Source organism: Rattus norvegicus, chromosome 19 (assembly GCF_021556685.1).
Source record: "Rattus norvegicus strain SHRSP/BbbUtx chromosome 19, alternate assembly SHRSP_T2T, whole genome shotgun sequence".
Classification (NCBI taxonomy): domain Eukaryota; kingdom Metazoa; phylum Chordata; class Mammalia; order Rodentia; family Muridae; genus Rattus; species Rattus norvegicus.
This window is the reverse complement of record NC_141552.1, coordinates 24,399,498-24,414,471: the sequence shown is the minus strand read 5'-3', so window position 1 is coordinate 24,414,471 and position 14,974 is coordinate 24,399,498. Positions and strand designations below refer to the sequence as shown.

Sequence of the window (14,974 nt, the reverse complement as noted above, 5' to 3'; positions counted from 1 at the left end):
GCAGAGAAAGGCCAGGACACAGTGGTGATTTCCCACTCCTCAGTTATGCTGAATTTTCCACTACTGTACTTGTATACACAAGTACAGTGTGGTCAGTTATTATAGATATTTGTCATTTCTTACAGAGGGCAACTATGATTGACTACACCCAATTCTATAAAAAACAAAACTCAGGAAACCTGGCCCTTGGCAGCAATGAATCAAGAAATATCTAGGATGGTGGGGCATGAATTCTGCCAAGCAATGAACTCAGATAGGTGGGGTTGTGTGGAAGATGTAAGGTTGAATAGCACAATCTATTCATGTTGTATCATCTTGATTTAATCTAAGGACAAAGAAGTTCAGTATCTCTGATGGCTTTCTTCTAACCCCTTGAAAGGTTCACTGGGGTTTGACCTCAGTTCTTCATTCTTCTTGCTGGGGCAGCAACACTCGGGGAAGCTTGAGATTGCCATAGGCACAGTATTAGGCTAGAAATGCTGAGTAGGTAATAGTAAGTTATTCAGATGGTGATACCCATTTCATTTGTTCTTAACGTTGACCTAAGGAAAGACAGATCGAGGTCCTTAGAATACAAAGATCATTTCCAGTTCTTTTCTACCTTTCCTGAATGAAAGACTGGTTGGCAGAGAATGGTAAAAATTCAAGAATTGGTAGATGATGCTTTGATTGAAGGGTGGGTTTCTGTGCTGGTTTTAGACAGGGTCTCAATTACCCCATCTTGTTCTCTAAGTTGCTCGTCCTGTTCACTTTGAGCTCAAATAAAGCTGCTTCCACTTTCCAACAGGTAGTCTTACAAAGGGGCCTCCAAGGACTGTGAGGACAGCATTAGCCAATGAGAGCTGAGGTGTGTAACCCACAACTATAGCTTTATCTGAAAGACCCTCAGACAGAGGAGACTCTCGCTCCAGTCCTGAGGACAATCACCACCCCATGAACACACAGGACTCAGTCTTGATGTAAAAACAAGAGGTTTACTTTGGGATACCAATGCACTGGGGCTTGACACAGTCCTCACGCAGGAGGGATGTGAGGAGGCTCAAACAACAGAAATGTACAGCTTAAATAGTCAGTTAAGATTACACAGTTTCATTAGCTCAGCTATTTCGGTGCCAAGGATATCTAGGCAGATGTTTCTCGTCCTGGAATTCCTGGGATAAGGCCGTAACAACATCAATGCAGCTATTTCAGTATGAAGGACGTCTGACTTGATATATGTTTTCTTATCCTGGGGTTCCCAGGACAAGGACCAAGGATATCTGTCTTGGCAGGTGTTTCCCTTCTGGAGTTCCCAGGACAAGGCTATAGCGATGTCAGCCTATAGCACAGCTGCATTCAGTACCAAGGATATCTCACTTCTATAGTGGTCAGTCAGCTTCCCAGAGATGTTTCCTGTCTTGTAATTGCCCTGCAGTAAATATGTTCTATACCCTCTGTTCTTATGGTCAGGCAGCTTCCTAGAGAGTGGGTGGGAATGTGCTTTCTGTACTTTCTGCTCTATTGTCTAATGTCAAGGGTCTAAGCGAAGGCCAGCTTAAAAGATTCTCATTCTTAAGAAATGGCTGTACTGATATATAAATGGGGATCTTTCATATCCACTTTCTTCCAAGTCTACCAGCCATCTCAGATTTTGCTGTAATATGCCTGACAATCAAGGACACAGAAAAATAACTTGATACACAGCAAGGACATTGTGATCATATCCTGTGTCGTTATGTATATTCTGGATGAGGTTTGTTAAAATGACAATATTGCACAAAGCTTTATGTAGGACCCATCAAATTAAGGGTCACTATGCACCGTCACAGCTAAAATGGCCTGGTCAGAAGTGACCACTGGATCACTCTTCTGTAACTTCACATGAGAGGCTCGTGCTTTTTGTGTTTTTGTATTTTTTCTGTATTTTTCTTATTTATTTATTTATTTATTTATTGCTTTATATGTTGTCCGGAAGATAGTTCAAGTCATGGATCTGCCCCCAAAATTTGAGCTTTGCTACTAATACTTTAGTGTATGCATTCAATAAAATAATTTGGTTTTTTTTTTTTAGTACGATAGATGCTTTTGTGTTTTGTGGGGTGATCCATGAAACAGAAGTGAAGATGCTTGTTTCTTATTCTGTCCACTGAGTTATGTCTCTAAGCTTGTCCTACTCCTTTGGCTGCACCTCCCCCCCACACACACACACATCTGCTGACTATTTTATTTTTCAGATGAAATCACACATTATAGCTTAGAGAAGCCTGTAAGCAATCCTGCTTTGGTAACTTAAGTGCAAAGAGGAGAGCCCCACACTCAGCCTGAGGGTGCATTCACTGGTGAATCCAATATTTCAGTTTCCTCTGCTAACAGATCACCACATTGTTGCCAGGACCATAATGAATGCAATTCTTTCTCCTAAGGAATCTGGTGGCAACTGTCAAATGTTAAGCACAAAGCTTCAGGTTGTACCTATAACACACACCCACATCGCAACCTACCCTACAGGCTATTTCTGCATGTGATTTCATGCACCTGCACATGATGAGACAGGAGACCTCTTTGGCTACTTATAGGAACTGGTGTGATTTCTCAGTAATCTTTAATGGGTAATATTGCTGACTGAGGAGAATTTGAGGTAGGATGAAACATTTCTGTGCAGGGATTGGGGAGGAAGCACTCATTTAGATACATAGCAATGACTTAGGTTTTTCCAATCAAGCCTAGAGCCAAATTTGGCTTTGGAAGCATGTGGTGCTCAGTGGCTATGCCACAAGGAAGTCCCCTGAAAAGGGTCCATCAGCTTTTGCTCAGTACAGGGAGAACATTAGCAGGGAGGCAAAGTCTGTTCTCCATGACATCAGCCGTCCCTTCGTGGACATTCTATTGTCTCCTAGAGAGACCTTGGAATCCCTGTGATGTCACCAGTACCGTTGTGACAACCAATTCCATACTTTTTCTCTTAGTGTCCAAAGGATATATCCACAGACATGTTTGCCCGTCTTTGTAGGCGCTTTGGGAGAGCTGATGTTGATAGAGAAGAGTCTAGAGTGAAGCAAACGAAACCTAAAGGTAATGATGGACAGAGGACATGGGGAATGTGGAGTAAGTTCTGGGCAGTGTATGTTGAGCTTCCTGTCAGGTTTGTGTGTGGGGGTCTTCCGCTGGCCTTTTTAGTAATGGGCCACAACCACTGGAACATCTCCACAGATATTGAATTCCATGATTATCACAATTCCTGAAAGTCAAGGTTTTCACATCATTAGTTTCTCCATAACCACATGGAGGATATGGCAGTGCCTATGCTATTATTGGGTGAACTTCTAGTCTTTACTTTTACAGTGCATTCGGTATGTTAAATTGATATAATAACACCATAAGTAGTCATGGAGTGTATAACTTTTCTGAATTAAACAGGGCATCAATGTACTTCACTTTCATTGCTTCTTTAAATTCAGTGACTATCTGACAGTAGTAAGAGGGAGAGAACTGTGCTCCTGGCCATGACCTTATATTCTTAGAACTCCTTTGACTACCTCTGGCTGACGGGGCCAATCTTACCTTCATATATTAGAGGTTCTGTGTGGCAGATATTTTTCTACAGTAGCCAACTATACGGAGCAGGTAGAGAAAGAGCTTGTAACCTATTGGCACTTCTGGGGCATTTGTCATTTCTGTAGGGGGAATTAATGAGTCTGTTGACCATGTCCTCCCCCTATATGACTTTTTAATGCAAAGTCATTGGACTAGAGTAACAGTGTAGGATATCTGAGTATCCCTGATCAATCAAGTCATTGTGGATGCTGAATTGATGATCTGACTTCTGAAACCAGGTTGTAGCCTGCGTACCTGATAATAATCCTGGAGAAGGCATCTTTCTGGTACTTGTAAGCCTGTGTGGTTGGGCATAGGGAACACCTGGCTGCTCACATCTCTTGGTCTGTATATAGTAGTGGGGGAACTGTGATCCACTTAAGATGCCTCTTACACATAGACCAAACTCCTTGCAGTGACACTGGCTTCCAAGCATGTTCTCCTGTTTGGGCGACACTGTGGTCTGTGTATGCTCTATGCATTCGCCCCATGCGGGTTCACTTGTATTCTTCTACTTACAGAGGCCTGCAGACAGACGTCATCCCCTGAAAATGTCCAAAACAAGGTGCAGGCCAATGAGGAAGAGGAGAGGCTGAATAGAGAACTGGAGCTAACTACCAAGGAGAGAAATGAGCTGACAGATCGCCTCCTTTATGTGACAGGTGGATCCATGAGCAAGAGGTATGCATTGCTCCAAGAAAACGACCTTGTTCTAAACCTCATCTCCCATAGAGAGGAGATGCAGAACCTGACCCTTACTGAGGAGTGAGTTTGGAAATGGACCCTCTGATTCCACCTGTTGAAAATCTGAACTTGTGATCTGAGTGAAGATTTCAGGGATAAAGTCACTTGGGCATGAGTTCCCAGTGTACAATTGGAAAGCCCTTGACAGGTGGTAGCTTTGCAAGGTTCTAGGTGCTGTGAGTTTATGGAGAGTGTTTGTACTTGCTAGGAAGGTGACTGAATGCTATCATCTCATGGCAGCACCCTTAGGTGACAGGTCCCACAGTGTTCATATCAATGCTTAACTAGAAGTCCTGAGGCTCAGGCCTGTTCCTTCTTGTCTCTGTGCCTTAAATTCCGAGACAGTAATGGTGCATACATTTCTACTGATTCTCATTGTGCTCTTTCCATATTTGTCTCTCTTTCTCATTCTCTGAGTCTGTTTACTTTCCTTTTCTTGTGGGTGTGTCCCAGTTTGTGTGTCTGTGTGTGCACAGGTCTGCATGCATATGCACAACTTTTATATGTTTCTGTGTCCCTCCACCCTTGGAATTTAGGGGTCTGTTTTTTGACCTCAGGATTTACCTGTATAATAGTTTCATGGAGGTGTGAGTGCTTTATTTTGGAAGCCCCACTTTCAACAGCACAGTTCTTTGCCTGTGTGGTCACATTTGTCTATACATTTGTATGCCTTGGGCAGATTATAAGTTTGTGGCAATATCTGGTCTCATCTCCAGAATTATGTGTACTGTCTGCCTCTAGAATATTAGTTATTCGGCTTGTAGCATTCCACTTGTCAAAACAGGAAAAATGAAATCAGAGGTTTCTGGAAGTGTGTGTGTGTGTGTGTGTGTGTGTGTGTGTGTGTGTGTGTGTGTGGTTGGGTAAGCTCTATGGCCTAGGCTCTTGACAGCATAACAGGTTTGAATGCAGATCCAGCCCTCCTGATTGAAAAAAGTGAGCCAGGGAACCCTTTATCTGGGTGCTTAGCTTCTGTTATCCTGGGCACACAATTCCAAGTTTCTGAAGCTGAAGAAGATCCAAATATGTAGAATTCAGAAAGTGTCCTTCCAGGGCTGGGGTAGTACAGGACGCAGCCTGAGTTCATATAATCCTAAACCTCGATGTTCATTGGGTTCTATCTTCCTGGGGCCAGCCCGTACTTCAGGCCAAATCCATTTTATGAAAACTTGAAGATAAAGGAGAAACAGGTCATGTCATTACTGCACAACTTAGACACAAAGAACATTGAACATCGTGAGAAATTTCAGGAGCTCAAGAAGGAGATTAACTTCTATCGGTAAGTACTGGTCAGAAGGGCCCATCACTTGTGGAATATCCATTGCTGCCTCTCTTTGTTCTGGACTGGAGAGCCTGCAGCTCTGGGCCCATCTCTTCTGCTGTTTAAATATCACTGTGCCGTGGGTCTTTTGGACTCAGTTTCAGTTCCATAAGAGACTGTGACTTCTCACCACAGTGTCTATGCATCTTTAGAAGGCTCTGGATAGATCTATACTGATTCAGGCATCAGAGTGTTATTAGGCCGACCTGGGCCTCTGGGGTCATACCAGGTTTAACAAAGCTGAATGTGTGGACCACATGGTTAGCATGACCTCCCTTGGTTCTACTGTCCTCTTGTGGTTGTTTACTGCCTACTAATTGATGTTGCCCCGATGCATTGGGCTTTCATGGATAGTTGTAGATCCCTTGTTCTTTTGGAGAGACATGGACTCTTATTGGTGCTTGGGTCACAGAAACAATTTATTCTTCCCTGGATTGGCCGTTTGCTATTTGTGCAGCAGCCTTACATGTATGGAGATGTATTCTACGAAGTCTTTATGGGAATCTGGGTCCTGGTGGAGTTTGTGGGATTTGGCAGTTGGAATGGGAGGAAGAGGCTTCAGGATCTTACTATGCAGAGTGTGTTTCCAGCAACCTGCACAGCCGGCTCCTGATGGACCAGGCATGTATGAAGAAGAAGTTGGTCACATTGAAGCAGGAGTGCAAGGAGTTACAGCGATATTTGTTTGAGTTGAACCCGAATGATGAAGACGAACAGGAGAAGACCAGCAACCTCCAGACCCAGCAAAATGTGGTAGGAACAAGCAGCTGAGTCAGATTAACAATGTCTGATACCATTTGCCTATTGGATACATCTTTGCTTCCCCTATCACCTTTCTAATCTCCCCACACCCAGTCAGTCACCCACCTCATGTGATAGAGTTATTCATTGCTCTGTCTATGCACAAGTATTCTGGGATGTTAACCACTCTTCAGAAACTGAATTATGGGCAATTATACTTCTCTGCCCTTTTTGAAACTGCAATCCAGAAATGGTGACAGAGGAATAACATATCACATGACTGAAGGCAGCAACTTGACAGCTGGTATGCGTGTCCCCACCACATCCGTGTCTTAATAGCTGCCTTCTTCTCCCAGGTCTCAGGAACTGCAGGAGACATGGAATAGGACGGATCCCAGGAAGACAGCCCCCTGAAGAATGAGTTTCTCTCTCAGGAGTTCCCTGTGACGACAATCCTCACAGTCAAAGACTTTTTGTGGGTGAATATTCTTCTTCTCAGATAATTTCCTCAATGTATAGAGACCCTACATTTATGTATCCGTATGCCAGCCTGTCTGGTTGAGGTCTTTCTCCTCTCTCATACCGACAACACCATTTGAGAGACAACTGAGGGGACTGCCTTGACATCTCACGTCCTAGAGGAGAAACAGCACTACAACTGTGTTTCTAAATGTTCATTAAGAAAATGCTGTTAAGAAATGTTTTTGGTTATGATTTTCATTGAAGTTTTCTTTTTGTTATTTCATACTTATATATTCTTGTTACTGTTTTTCATTTTATACCATTTTAGGTATTCATTTTATTCCTGTTTTTTGTAAATTGTACTCCTTATGAATAAAAATTGATTTGAAACTCTTGACTCTTAAGACCATCTTATTCAAGGGTCCTTTCCCCTCCTGTAGACTTAGAACTGACAGCTGGATATGGATCTTTGCATGGACCAGGCAGCATGGGTAAATAGGGAATTCAAAGCCACCAAGGGGTACACAGGGTGATAGTGTCTTTTGTGTGGATAATGTGACTTTTTTTATGGACACACACTTTATGATGTAATCACTGACATACTGTATCCATGCTGTCATGTATTCTTCTCATCCTAGTCTATATCAGTCTACAACACACATTCCTTATTGACTGTGTGCACCAGATATTGAGTAACACACACTCATGCCTGTAGAGCTGCAGTAAAATGACAACTTTCACAAAGGAATATAGAATAATCCTAATTGAGAACCATGTTCCTCAGTTTTTCTTACAATACAGCATTAGTATTAAACCACAAAGATAATGACCATTAACGTCATTTTGGGAAATAGGTTTTTATAGGTGCTGTTTCACTTGATCATTCATATGCTGTGTTTTTTATTGTTGCTGATTATATTTATTTTTATCATTTAACTCAATGGATCTTTTTTTTTTCAAATGTATGTATGTATGTATGCACTCCTCAGTGCATTTCCCTCATGATCCAAAAGAGGGAATAGCATTCCCCATTGTAAATGATTGTTAGGGACCATGTGGTTCTTCTGAGAGAGCAGCAGATGCTCTAACCTGTGTGTCATCACCACATCTCCTGCAGGTGGCTTTTGTCCTTCCAGGGCATGTGCTATACTAGATGGACGCCATCATCTCCCATTAAGGAGAGAGATCTCAGGAGATGTGTATGTACAGGTGGTTGAGCAGTGCCTGCTCAATGTGGCAGCCTGCTAGGCATCCACACCGGGCTCTGGTGCCTCCACTGCTCATTGTGCATTCAGGATCATCCTCCAGCATCACTCAGTTTCAATTCCAAACAGATCTTTCACTTACTATCGATGATTATATACATTAAGCACATCTGATAAAATACTGAAGAGACTAGCCTCCTTCTACAGGCCAACTTGGCATAATGAATTCTTTTGATAGAAAGCAAGATAATTATCTTAATCTATGCAGGTCAGGGAGGACCTCAAGAGCATCCATAGTGAATGCAGACTGCAGCTGTGACCACATGTTTCTTTTGCATAGCACGTCTGTGCAAGCCCAGAGCTTAGGTGGGACAGTTCATGTTTCACCTTTTACATGGAAATCTGTGATTGTATTGAGAAAGTATATGTTCCACGGGACTCATTTCCAATTTATGGAATTAAACTGACTTACTGAGAGTGGAGGTGACTCAGAGCGATAAAGTGAAGAAGAATAATCCAGTATGTCTGCAAACAGATGCTGTCTCATTAGGGCTTTTCAATGCTCAGCAGCTGGAGAAGCAAGGGAGAGGCATTGGTGACTCTCAAGCTTAGGTCCTCTAGTCATTATAAGCTGACCATGACACAAAAAGGGTCATAGGTATCACACTAGAACCTAGTAACTAGATTTAACCAACCTATCACATTAATGCTATGTTTGGTGCTATTTTTTGCCCTCTTAGGACCTGGAAGAGGCTTGGGGTTTTCTAATCCTACTCATAATGTATTATCCTTCCCAACACTATGGGCTTTGTTCTGTTAATGCTAACAGCGCCATCCAATACCTAGGATATTTTCTACTGACATGTGTGACATGAGACAAAACAGTCCCTGTCATCCCTCACCTGAATAAACTTCCTTAGAGGAAAGTGTAGGTGGAGGGTCCTTCTTTCCTCTCCAAGATCGAGAAACATTTCCAGTCTTCAGACAAGTGTGTCAGCCATTGTCCACTGACTTTCTTGAGATGTCCACAATGTCAGCTGAGTGAGGGCAGGGCAGGGCAGGGCAAGGGATTGGGGCAGGGCAGGGTAGGGCAGGGGATTGTGGCAGGGCAGGGGAGGGCAGAGCACTGGGGCAGGGTATTGGGGCAGGGCAGGGGTTTGGGGCAGGGCAGGGGTTTGGGGCAGGGCACAGCAGGGCATTGGGGCAGGGCAGGGCAGGGCATTGGGCAGGGCATTGGGGCGGGGCAGGGCAGGGCATTGGGGCAGTGCATTGGAGCAGGGCAGGGCAGGGCAGGGCAGGGCAGGGCAGGGCAGGGCAGGGGATTGGGGCAGAGTCCATGAGATGTTAGTAGGCAACAGGCCAGCTGGGGCTAGTGTGGGTACAGGGCTTCTAGTGTGGGTGTGAGAGGAGTAAATTAGGAATGGTCAGATTCTGATGCAGCATATAGGCGGGAAGCAGCTTAGACCATCTCAGTGCCATATAGAGACATTGTAGACACTGATGGGCAATGTCGGGATAGTAGGGTCCCATATAGTGCTCTCTGCAGGTGTCAGGAGAGCATACAGTGGCTCTGTTAGACTTATGACAATCAGGCAGGCACTGGGTGCAAGTGAGAATCATGGGACAAGCCCTGTGTGCAGCCTGGTTTTGGGACATTCCCAGGTGCCCCATGGACTGCAAATTAAAGGCAAAGGACACAGGGAAGCCAGCAATTCCCATGCACAGGACATAAATACCTGTAGATCTTACTAGAATTTCCATAGACTATCTGTCACTCGTCCTCATTATAGAAGGCACCAACATTCTGCCCTCTACTTCAACTTGGTGAGACAGCTATTCTAACTCCAGCAGGAAGGCCTCAGGGAAGACAGTAAGAACTCGCAGGTGACCCCTTTTACTATTGAAACATGGTCTTCCTATGGAGCCCAGAGTGGCTGTAGGGTCCTAATGCTCCTGCCTCACAGTGACTAGAATTCCAATCCACCCTCAAGCGCAGTTGATTCATAGCCAGATCTGATTAAGGACAGCTAAGGCCCTAGGGTGCTAGGATTACCAGGGTCCTAGTAAGTTTCTCCAGCCTAAATTACAACCTGAGTCAGTGCCGCTATTTGGGACACCGCCTGATCCCCAGTGACATCACACCTTGGAACTCTTTGTCAAGCATAAGCTGTTATGGGAATGAAGGACCCACACAATAAAAATTGGTCTGGATACTCCTAGGTCAAGAATCCCCTGTTGGAAATGCCTTGGACCACAAAATTTTAAATTCTAGATCCTTCTGGCTTTTAGAAGATTTATAAATACAAAAAAAGAAAGATGGGCATAGTAATTTAAGCCAGTGATCCCAGTCATGGGAAACTGAGTCAGAGTGATGGAAGACTGTAAGTTCCAGGGCAACCTGTGGTTCAAGAAAAAAAAAAAAGGCATGGTGAATATTCCACTCAAGTAGAAAACAAAAGGGTTTCACATGGGCCCTGCCATCTACTGGTCAGCACTCTCATCACCACAGCCACAGGGAGACACTGGGGAACATTTCCCACTGTCTCTCTTTGGGATGCATTCCACCCCATGATTCTATGTGAGGAATCCCCCAAAGGTTGCATCATGTGAGGGACCTATAAAGTTCCAGGATTGGGAGAATTTAGGAGTTTATAATTAGGGATGATCTACAGCTGTGGCAAAGCCTTTTCCCAGCACATGGCAGCCCTAGGTTTGTCCCCAACAGTAAAAATAAAATCCCCCAAAATAATTCAAACAAAATGTCCTGAAGCCTGCGCCCTGACCAGTCTCCTCAAAAGTGCGCAGGAACCTGGGTCCACATTTAGGACCCAGCACGGCCTCTGTGACCCGTGAGAAGGGATCTAATATGGGAATTAGTACAGTATGACTTATCCTTGTGGATACCTTTGGTGACAATAACCACCTGACCCCTGAAAACCCATCTACCTGGGGGGCTCAGCACTCATGTCACCCAAAAAGCCCAGATCCTAGGGCCAGCATGGGCAGGTGGTGAAGAAAGTTTGTCTCTCGTGAACATCAGTTGCTGCTCCTGACCTGACTCTATCCTCAGGAGACAATGTCACCCCAGAAAGTGTGGGTGTCAATGGCTCTTCCCAGGCCAAGACTGGGATACTGCTTAAGTTCCACAATGCACAGCAGTGCTCACTCTAGAGCTAAATGTTCTACAGCTGAAAGGGGTGGGTGCTCAGCTGGCCACGCCCCTCCCCTGCAGTATTTAGTGCACTCAGAGTGGTGCTTCAGATGTGAGGGACTTCTTGAGGCTACTCCCATGGAGAATGGCAGATTCATCAGAACGGGGCACAGGGTGAGTTCAGAGCACAGCTGGGAGGAATTTAGGGATGCCAAGCCATGACTAAGACCAGATCCTGGGCTGACAGGCAGTTGAGCTGGAGAACTGGCATCCAAAGTGTGACTGCCTGAATTCCTCTTAGACCAAAAGCCCTGGATCTGAGCTACTTTGGTGCGTGCTCCTAAGTGGGGTCCCAGACACAGCTCAGAATTGGGGCTGTGCATGGACTTTGGTGCTGGCAGCAGGTGGCTTAGCCATAAAGTGCCCAGCTTTCCCATCTGTGCCCACTCAAACTCCTCTGTTTCATTTTAGGTGTGTTTGGTATAGTTTTGAGACAGGGTATCTTGTAGCAGCCCAACTTGCTTTGAGCAACAATGTAACATAAAAATAACCTTGAATTCAAAATCCTCCAACCCCTCTGTCCCAAGTCCTGGAATTAAGACCTCCAGCTGTGACCATTTTACTGCAGCATAGGATCCATCTGTATTAGAGTGAGCTTTGGAAATACTGGAGCTCCGACTGTTCCTTAGAATTCAGGTTTCCTTAATTCTTAGTAGGAGTTTTGTGATGATGCTGATGAGAGAGTCAGGAGTTACACTGGGAGAGGTAACAGTCCTGGCAGCCCTGAGTGCTCAGTGAAAGTCAAGACAGAAGCCTGCTGATTAGCACCTGAGTGAAAGTGGGAGGATTCAGAGTTCAAGAACAGACTCAGTTACATTCCTAAGACCATATTGCAACATTTTTTGTTTCATTTTTGGCTTGTTTTCTTTGAGACAAGGTGTTAATTTATAGCCCTGGCTGTCCTGGAACTCACAATGCCTCTGCCTCCCAACGGACGGAATTAAAGGCATGTGCCAACATGCACTGCCACTAATTAATTTTTAATTAAACATGCTGGCACAATCCAGTAATCCCAGTGCTTAAGAGGCCGAGGCAGGCAGATATCTGGCTTCCTGACAAGTCTGATCTACAGAGAGCATGTCAGAATAGCCAGGGCCAAACAGAGAAACCCTGTCTCAAAAAACAAACAACAAAATGAATTTGTTTTAAAGAAGAGAGGAACGATTTAACAGAGAATTAGAGGCCAAGATCCAAATGATATTGGGTAGTACAGAGCCTAGCTTCTGAGATGAAACTGGACACTATGGGGTTAGGGTGGGGATTCTCATCTTGGACTGGGAGACAGAGGGTGACTTCAGGCATGGAAGGTTCAGTCAGTCATTAGTCAGGATTCTCAATCAAGAGGGTGTTGTAAGTTCCAAAATGTGTGAGCAGTGTTCTGCATGAGAGTAGAAGAACCCGCCTACCTATACAAAACAGCCAATGAAGAGTAATCACAAGCATACGTCTGGAGGTCCACAAGAGGTTAATGTCCACCTTAGTGTGGATTCTTCAGAGCACAGGTGGAGAGGAGTAGAAGAGCTGATGGTGGCTGAGGCAGGAGAGGAGTTCGGGTGTGAATTTGAGCCAGTAAAGGAGCTTGTAGGTTGGGCAGAGCAATGAGAGGTCTAACAGCATAGCTGTTGAGATCCTTCAGATTAATTTGTCTTAAGAGCCTCATGCCATAGCCAGGGACAGGAGTAGATCTGACTATTGGGTGGCTGGGCTCATATAGCCCAACAGGTTTGTCCTTGCATCTGTGGGATTCCAAGTCTCTCCCTTTAGACACAGCCATGGAGAAGGTGTAGCAGTGAAGGTGCAGATGGCTTTGCAATGCTTGGCTTATGGTGTTGAGTACTTCATGCTCCACAGAGCTAGGAAATGTCCTAGAAGCCAGGGAGGCTGAGCATGAGGAAGACAGGTCTCTGGGAGAGAGAAATGATAACCAAAGTCACTAAGAACTTCCTGAATCACAGTGTCTGTTAACCATATATTTTATTTACTTATTTTTATGGGCCTGAGTGCTTCACCTAATAAATGCTTGTGCACCATGTGGTATGTGTGGTGCCCGTGAAGTCCAGACTGATTCCCTAGAATTGCAATTACAGGTTAATAGGAGCCACCATGTGGACACTGGGAACTGAACCTTGGTCTTCTGCTCTTAGCCACTAAACCAACCATCTCTTCAGCACCACCCCCCAATTGTATAGTCATTAAGATTTAACCATTTGGCCTTCAGTATTTGAATTAATACAGATGTGACAAGAGTTATAGTTAACATGGTGGTTCAGGTATAGACAGGCAGGCATCTCATTGTATACAAAATATGAATCCTTCCTTCCTTCCTTCCTTTCTATCTTTCTTTCTTTCTTTCTTTCTTTCTTTCTTTCTTTCTTTCTTTCTTTCTTTCTCTTTTTGATTTACTCTTGGAGACAGTGTTGTTTTTTGTGTAGCTGACCTGGAATTAGCTCTGTAGAGGAAGCTGGCCTGGAATTCAGAAATCTGTCTGCCTCTGCCTCCCAAGTGTTAGGATCAAAGGCCTGTGCCACACCACCACACATCCTTCTGTTTAAAGGAAAAATGTAGTCTTACAGGTCAGCATGAGTTTAGCCCCGGTATAAACATTTTCCTAGGCCTTAGGAGCTGTAGAGTTCATGAAGGATTTGCTGCCTTCCCCTTTAGCCTGGCTAACTATGAGAGCTCCACACACATGGGTGTTTGCTTCACAAGAGTCTGGAGGATGAGGGTCACAGGCTGAGGTAACTGTGTAGAGCAAAGGATGCTTGGTGAAGGTCAAGTGGGTAAAATGCTGAAATGCTGAGAGAAGAGGCCTATGGTAGGCGCCTCCTACACCTGAGACTTCCAACCCCGAAAAGCAGGGGTAGAGAGTGAGGATGCACAGTGCACACAGGTCAGGAAAAAGCCATGTTCCCGAAGCCTCCATGAGTGGTGGACAGGCTCTAGGGCACCATGAGGGACCTCAGGAGCTTCTGCACTTTGTAGAATTACAGGGTTATATGTTTCACATGCCCATGATTTGCCCACTGCAGCAGGGAGAAGCCAACACCAGAAACCTCCAGCTCCCAGCCCTGCTTTTGCCATGTAGGTTTATCCAGAAAGAGGTTGGAAGTACCTGGACCTGGAGTCTCAGGTGGTTGTGAGCCACCTGACCCGGGTGCTGGAGACTGAACCCAAGTCTTCTGCAAGAGCAGCAAAGACCTGTGTGCTGCCTGGCCCAGCCAGGGCTGTGAAATGGGATTTATTTTCATGCTGAACAAGCCCAACAACAGTTTAGGTCCCTAGAAGCCACGTAAACCTGGATGCAGTAGTGTCTGTCATCCTGCCCTTCCTACTGGGAAATATGAACCTAAAGTGGACAGTCTCTAGGATTAGGGGGAAGGGCTAGCCTAGCAATCACAGCCATGGATGAGAGGTAGGTGAGGACCTGTGCTCAGTTTGTCTCTGACCTTTAAACAGGCACACACACACCTATACTCACAGAAACGCCATACAGACATACGTGAAAAAGGAAATAAAAACAAACAACATTGAAAATACAGTATACTGGGGCTGGAGGGATGGCTCAGTGGTTAAGACCACTGACTGCTCTTCCAGAGGATCTGAGTTCAATCCCCAGCAACCACACATTGTGTCTCATAACCATTTCTACTCTCATATACTACCCTTTACTGTTGTGTCTGAAAACAGGGACAGCGTACTCAGATGGACAAAATAATT

General features: G+C 44.8%; 3 protein-coding genes across 6 annotated transcripts in view; 1 reads left to right on the top strand and 2 right to left on the bottom strand.

Annotated features, from left to right (window-relative positions):
- The window catches only part of LOC147999204 (disks large homolog 5-like), an 81,511-nt gene extending 74,283 nt beyond the window's left edge, over positions 1-7,228 (top strand). The window contains exons 1-5 of one of the 2 annotated variants that reach the window (XM_087596447.1): positions 2,895-3,051; positions 4,095-4,254; positions 5,453-5,596; positions 6,229-6,391; positions 6,736-7,227. In XM_087596447.1, the coding sequence (XP_087452573.1) occupies positions 2,970-3,051; positions 4,095-4,254; positions 5,453-5,596; positions 6,229-6,391; positions 6,736-6,765 (579 nt within the window). In that variant the 5' untranslated portion in view covers positions 2,895-2,969 and the 3' untranslated portion in view covers positions 6,766-7,227. Of the gene's footprint in view, positions 1-2,894; positions 3,052-4,094; positions 4,255-5,452; positions 5,597-6,228; positions 6,392-6,735 lie in introns of those variants that run through there. The other variant, XM_087596448.1, reaches the window with a different exon arrangement.
- The window catches only part of LOC147999196 (disks large homolog 5-like), a 133,021-nt gene that overhangs the window by 23,704 nt on the left and 94,343 nt on the right, over positions 1-14,974 (bottom strand). The gene's annotated exons all lie outside the window — the stretch shown is intronic.
- The window catches only part of LOC147999200 (disks large homolog 5-like), a 202,808-nt gene that overhangs the window by 104,311 nt on the left and 83,523 nt on the right, over positions 1-14,974 (bottom strand). The gene's annotated exons all lie outside the window — the stretch shown is intronic.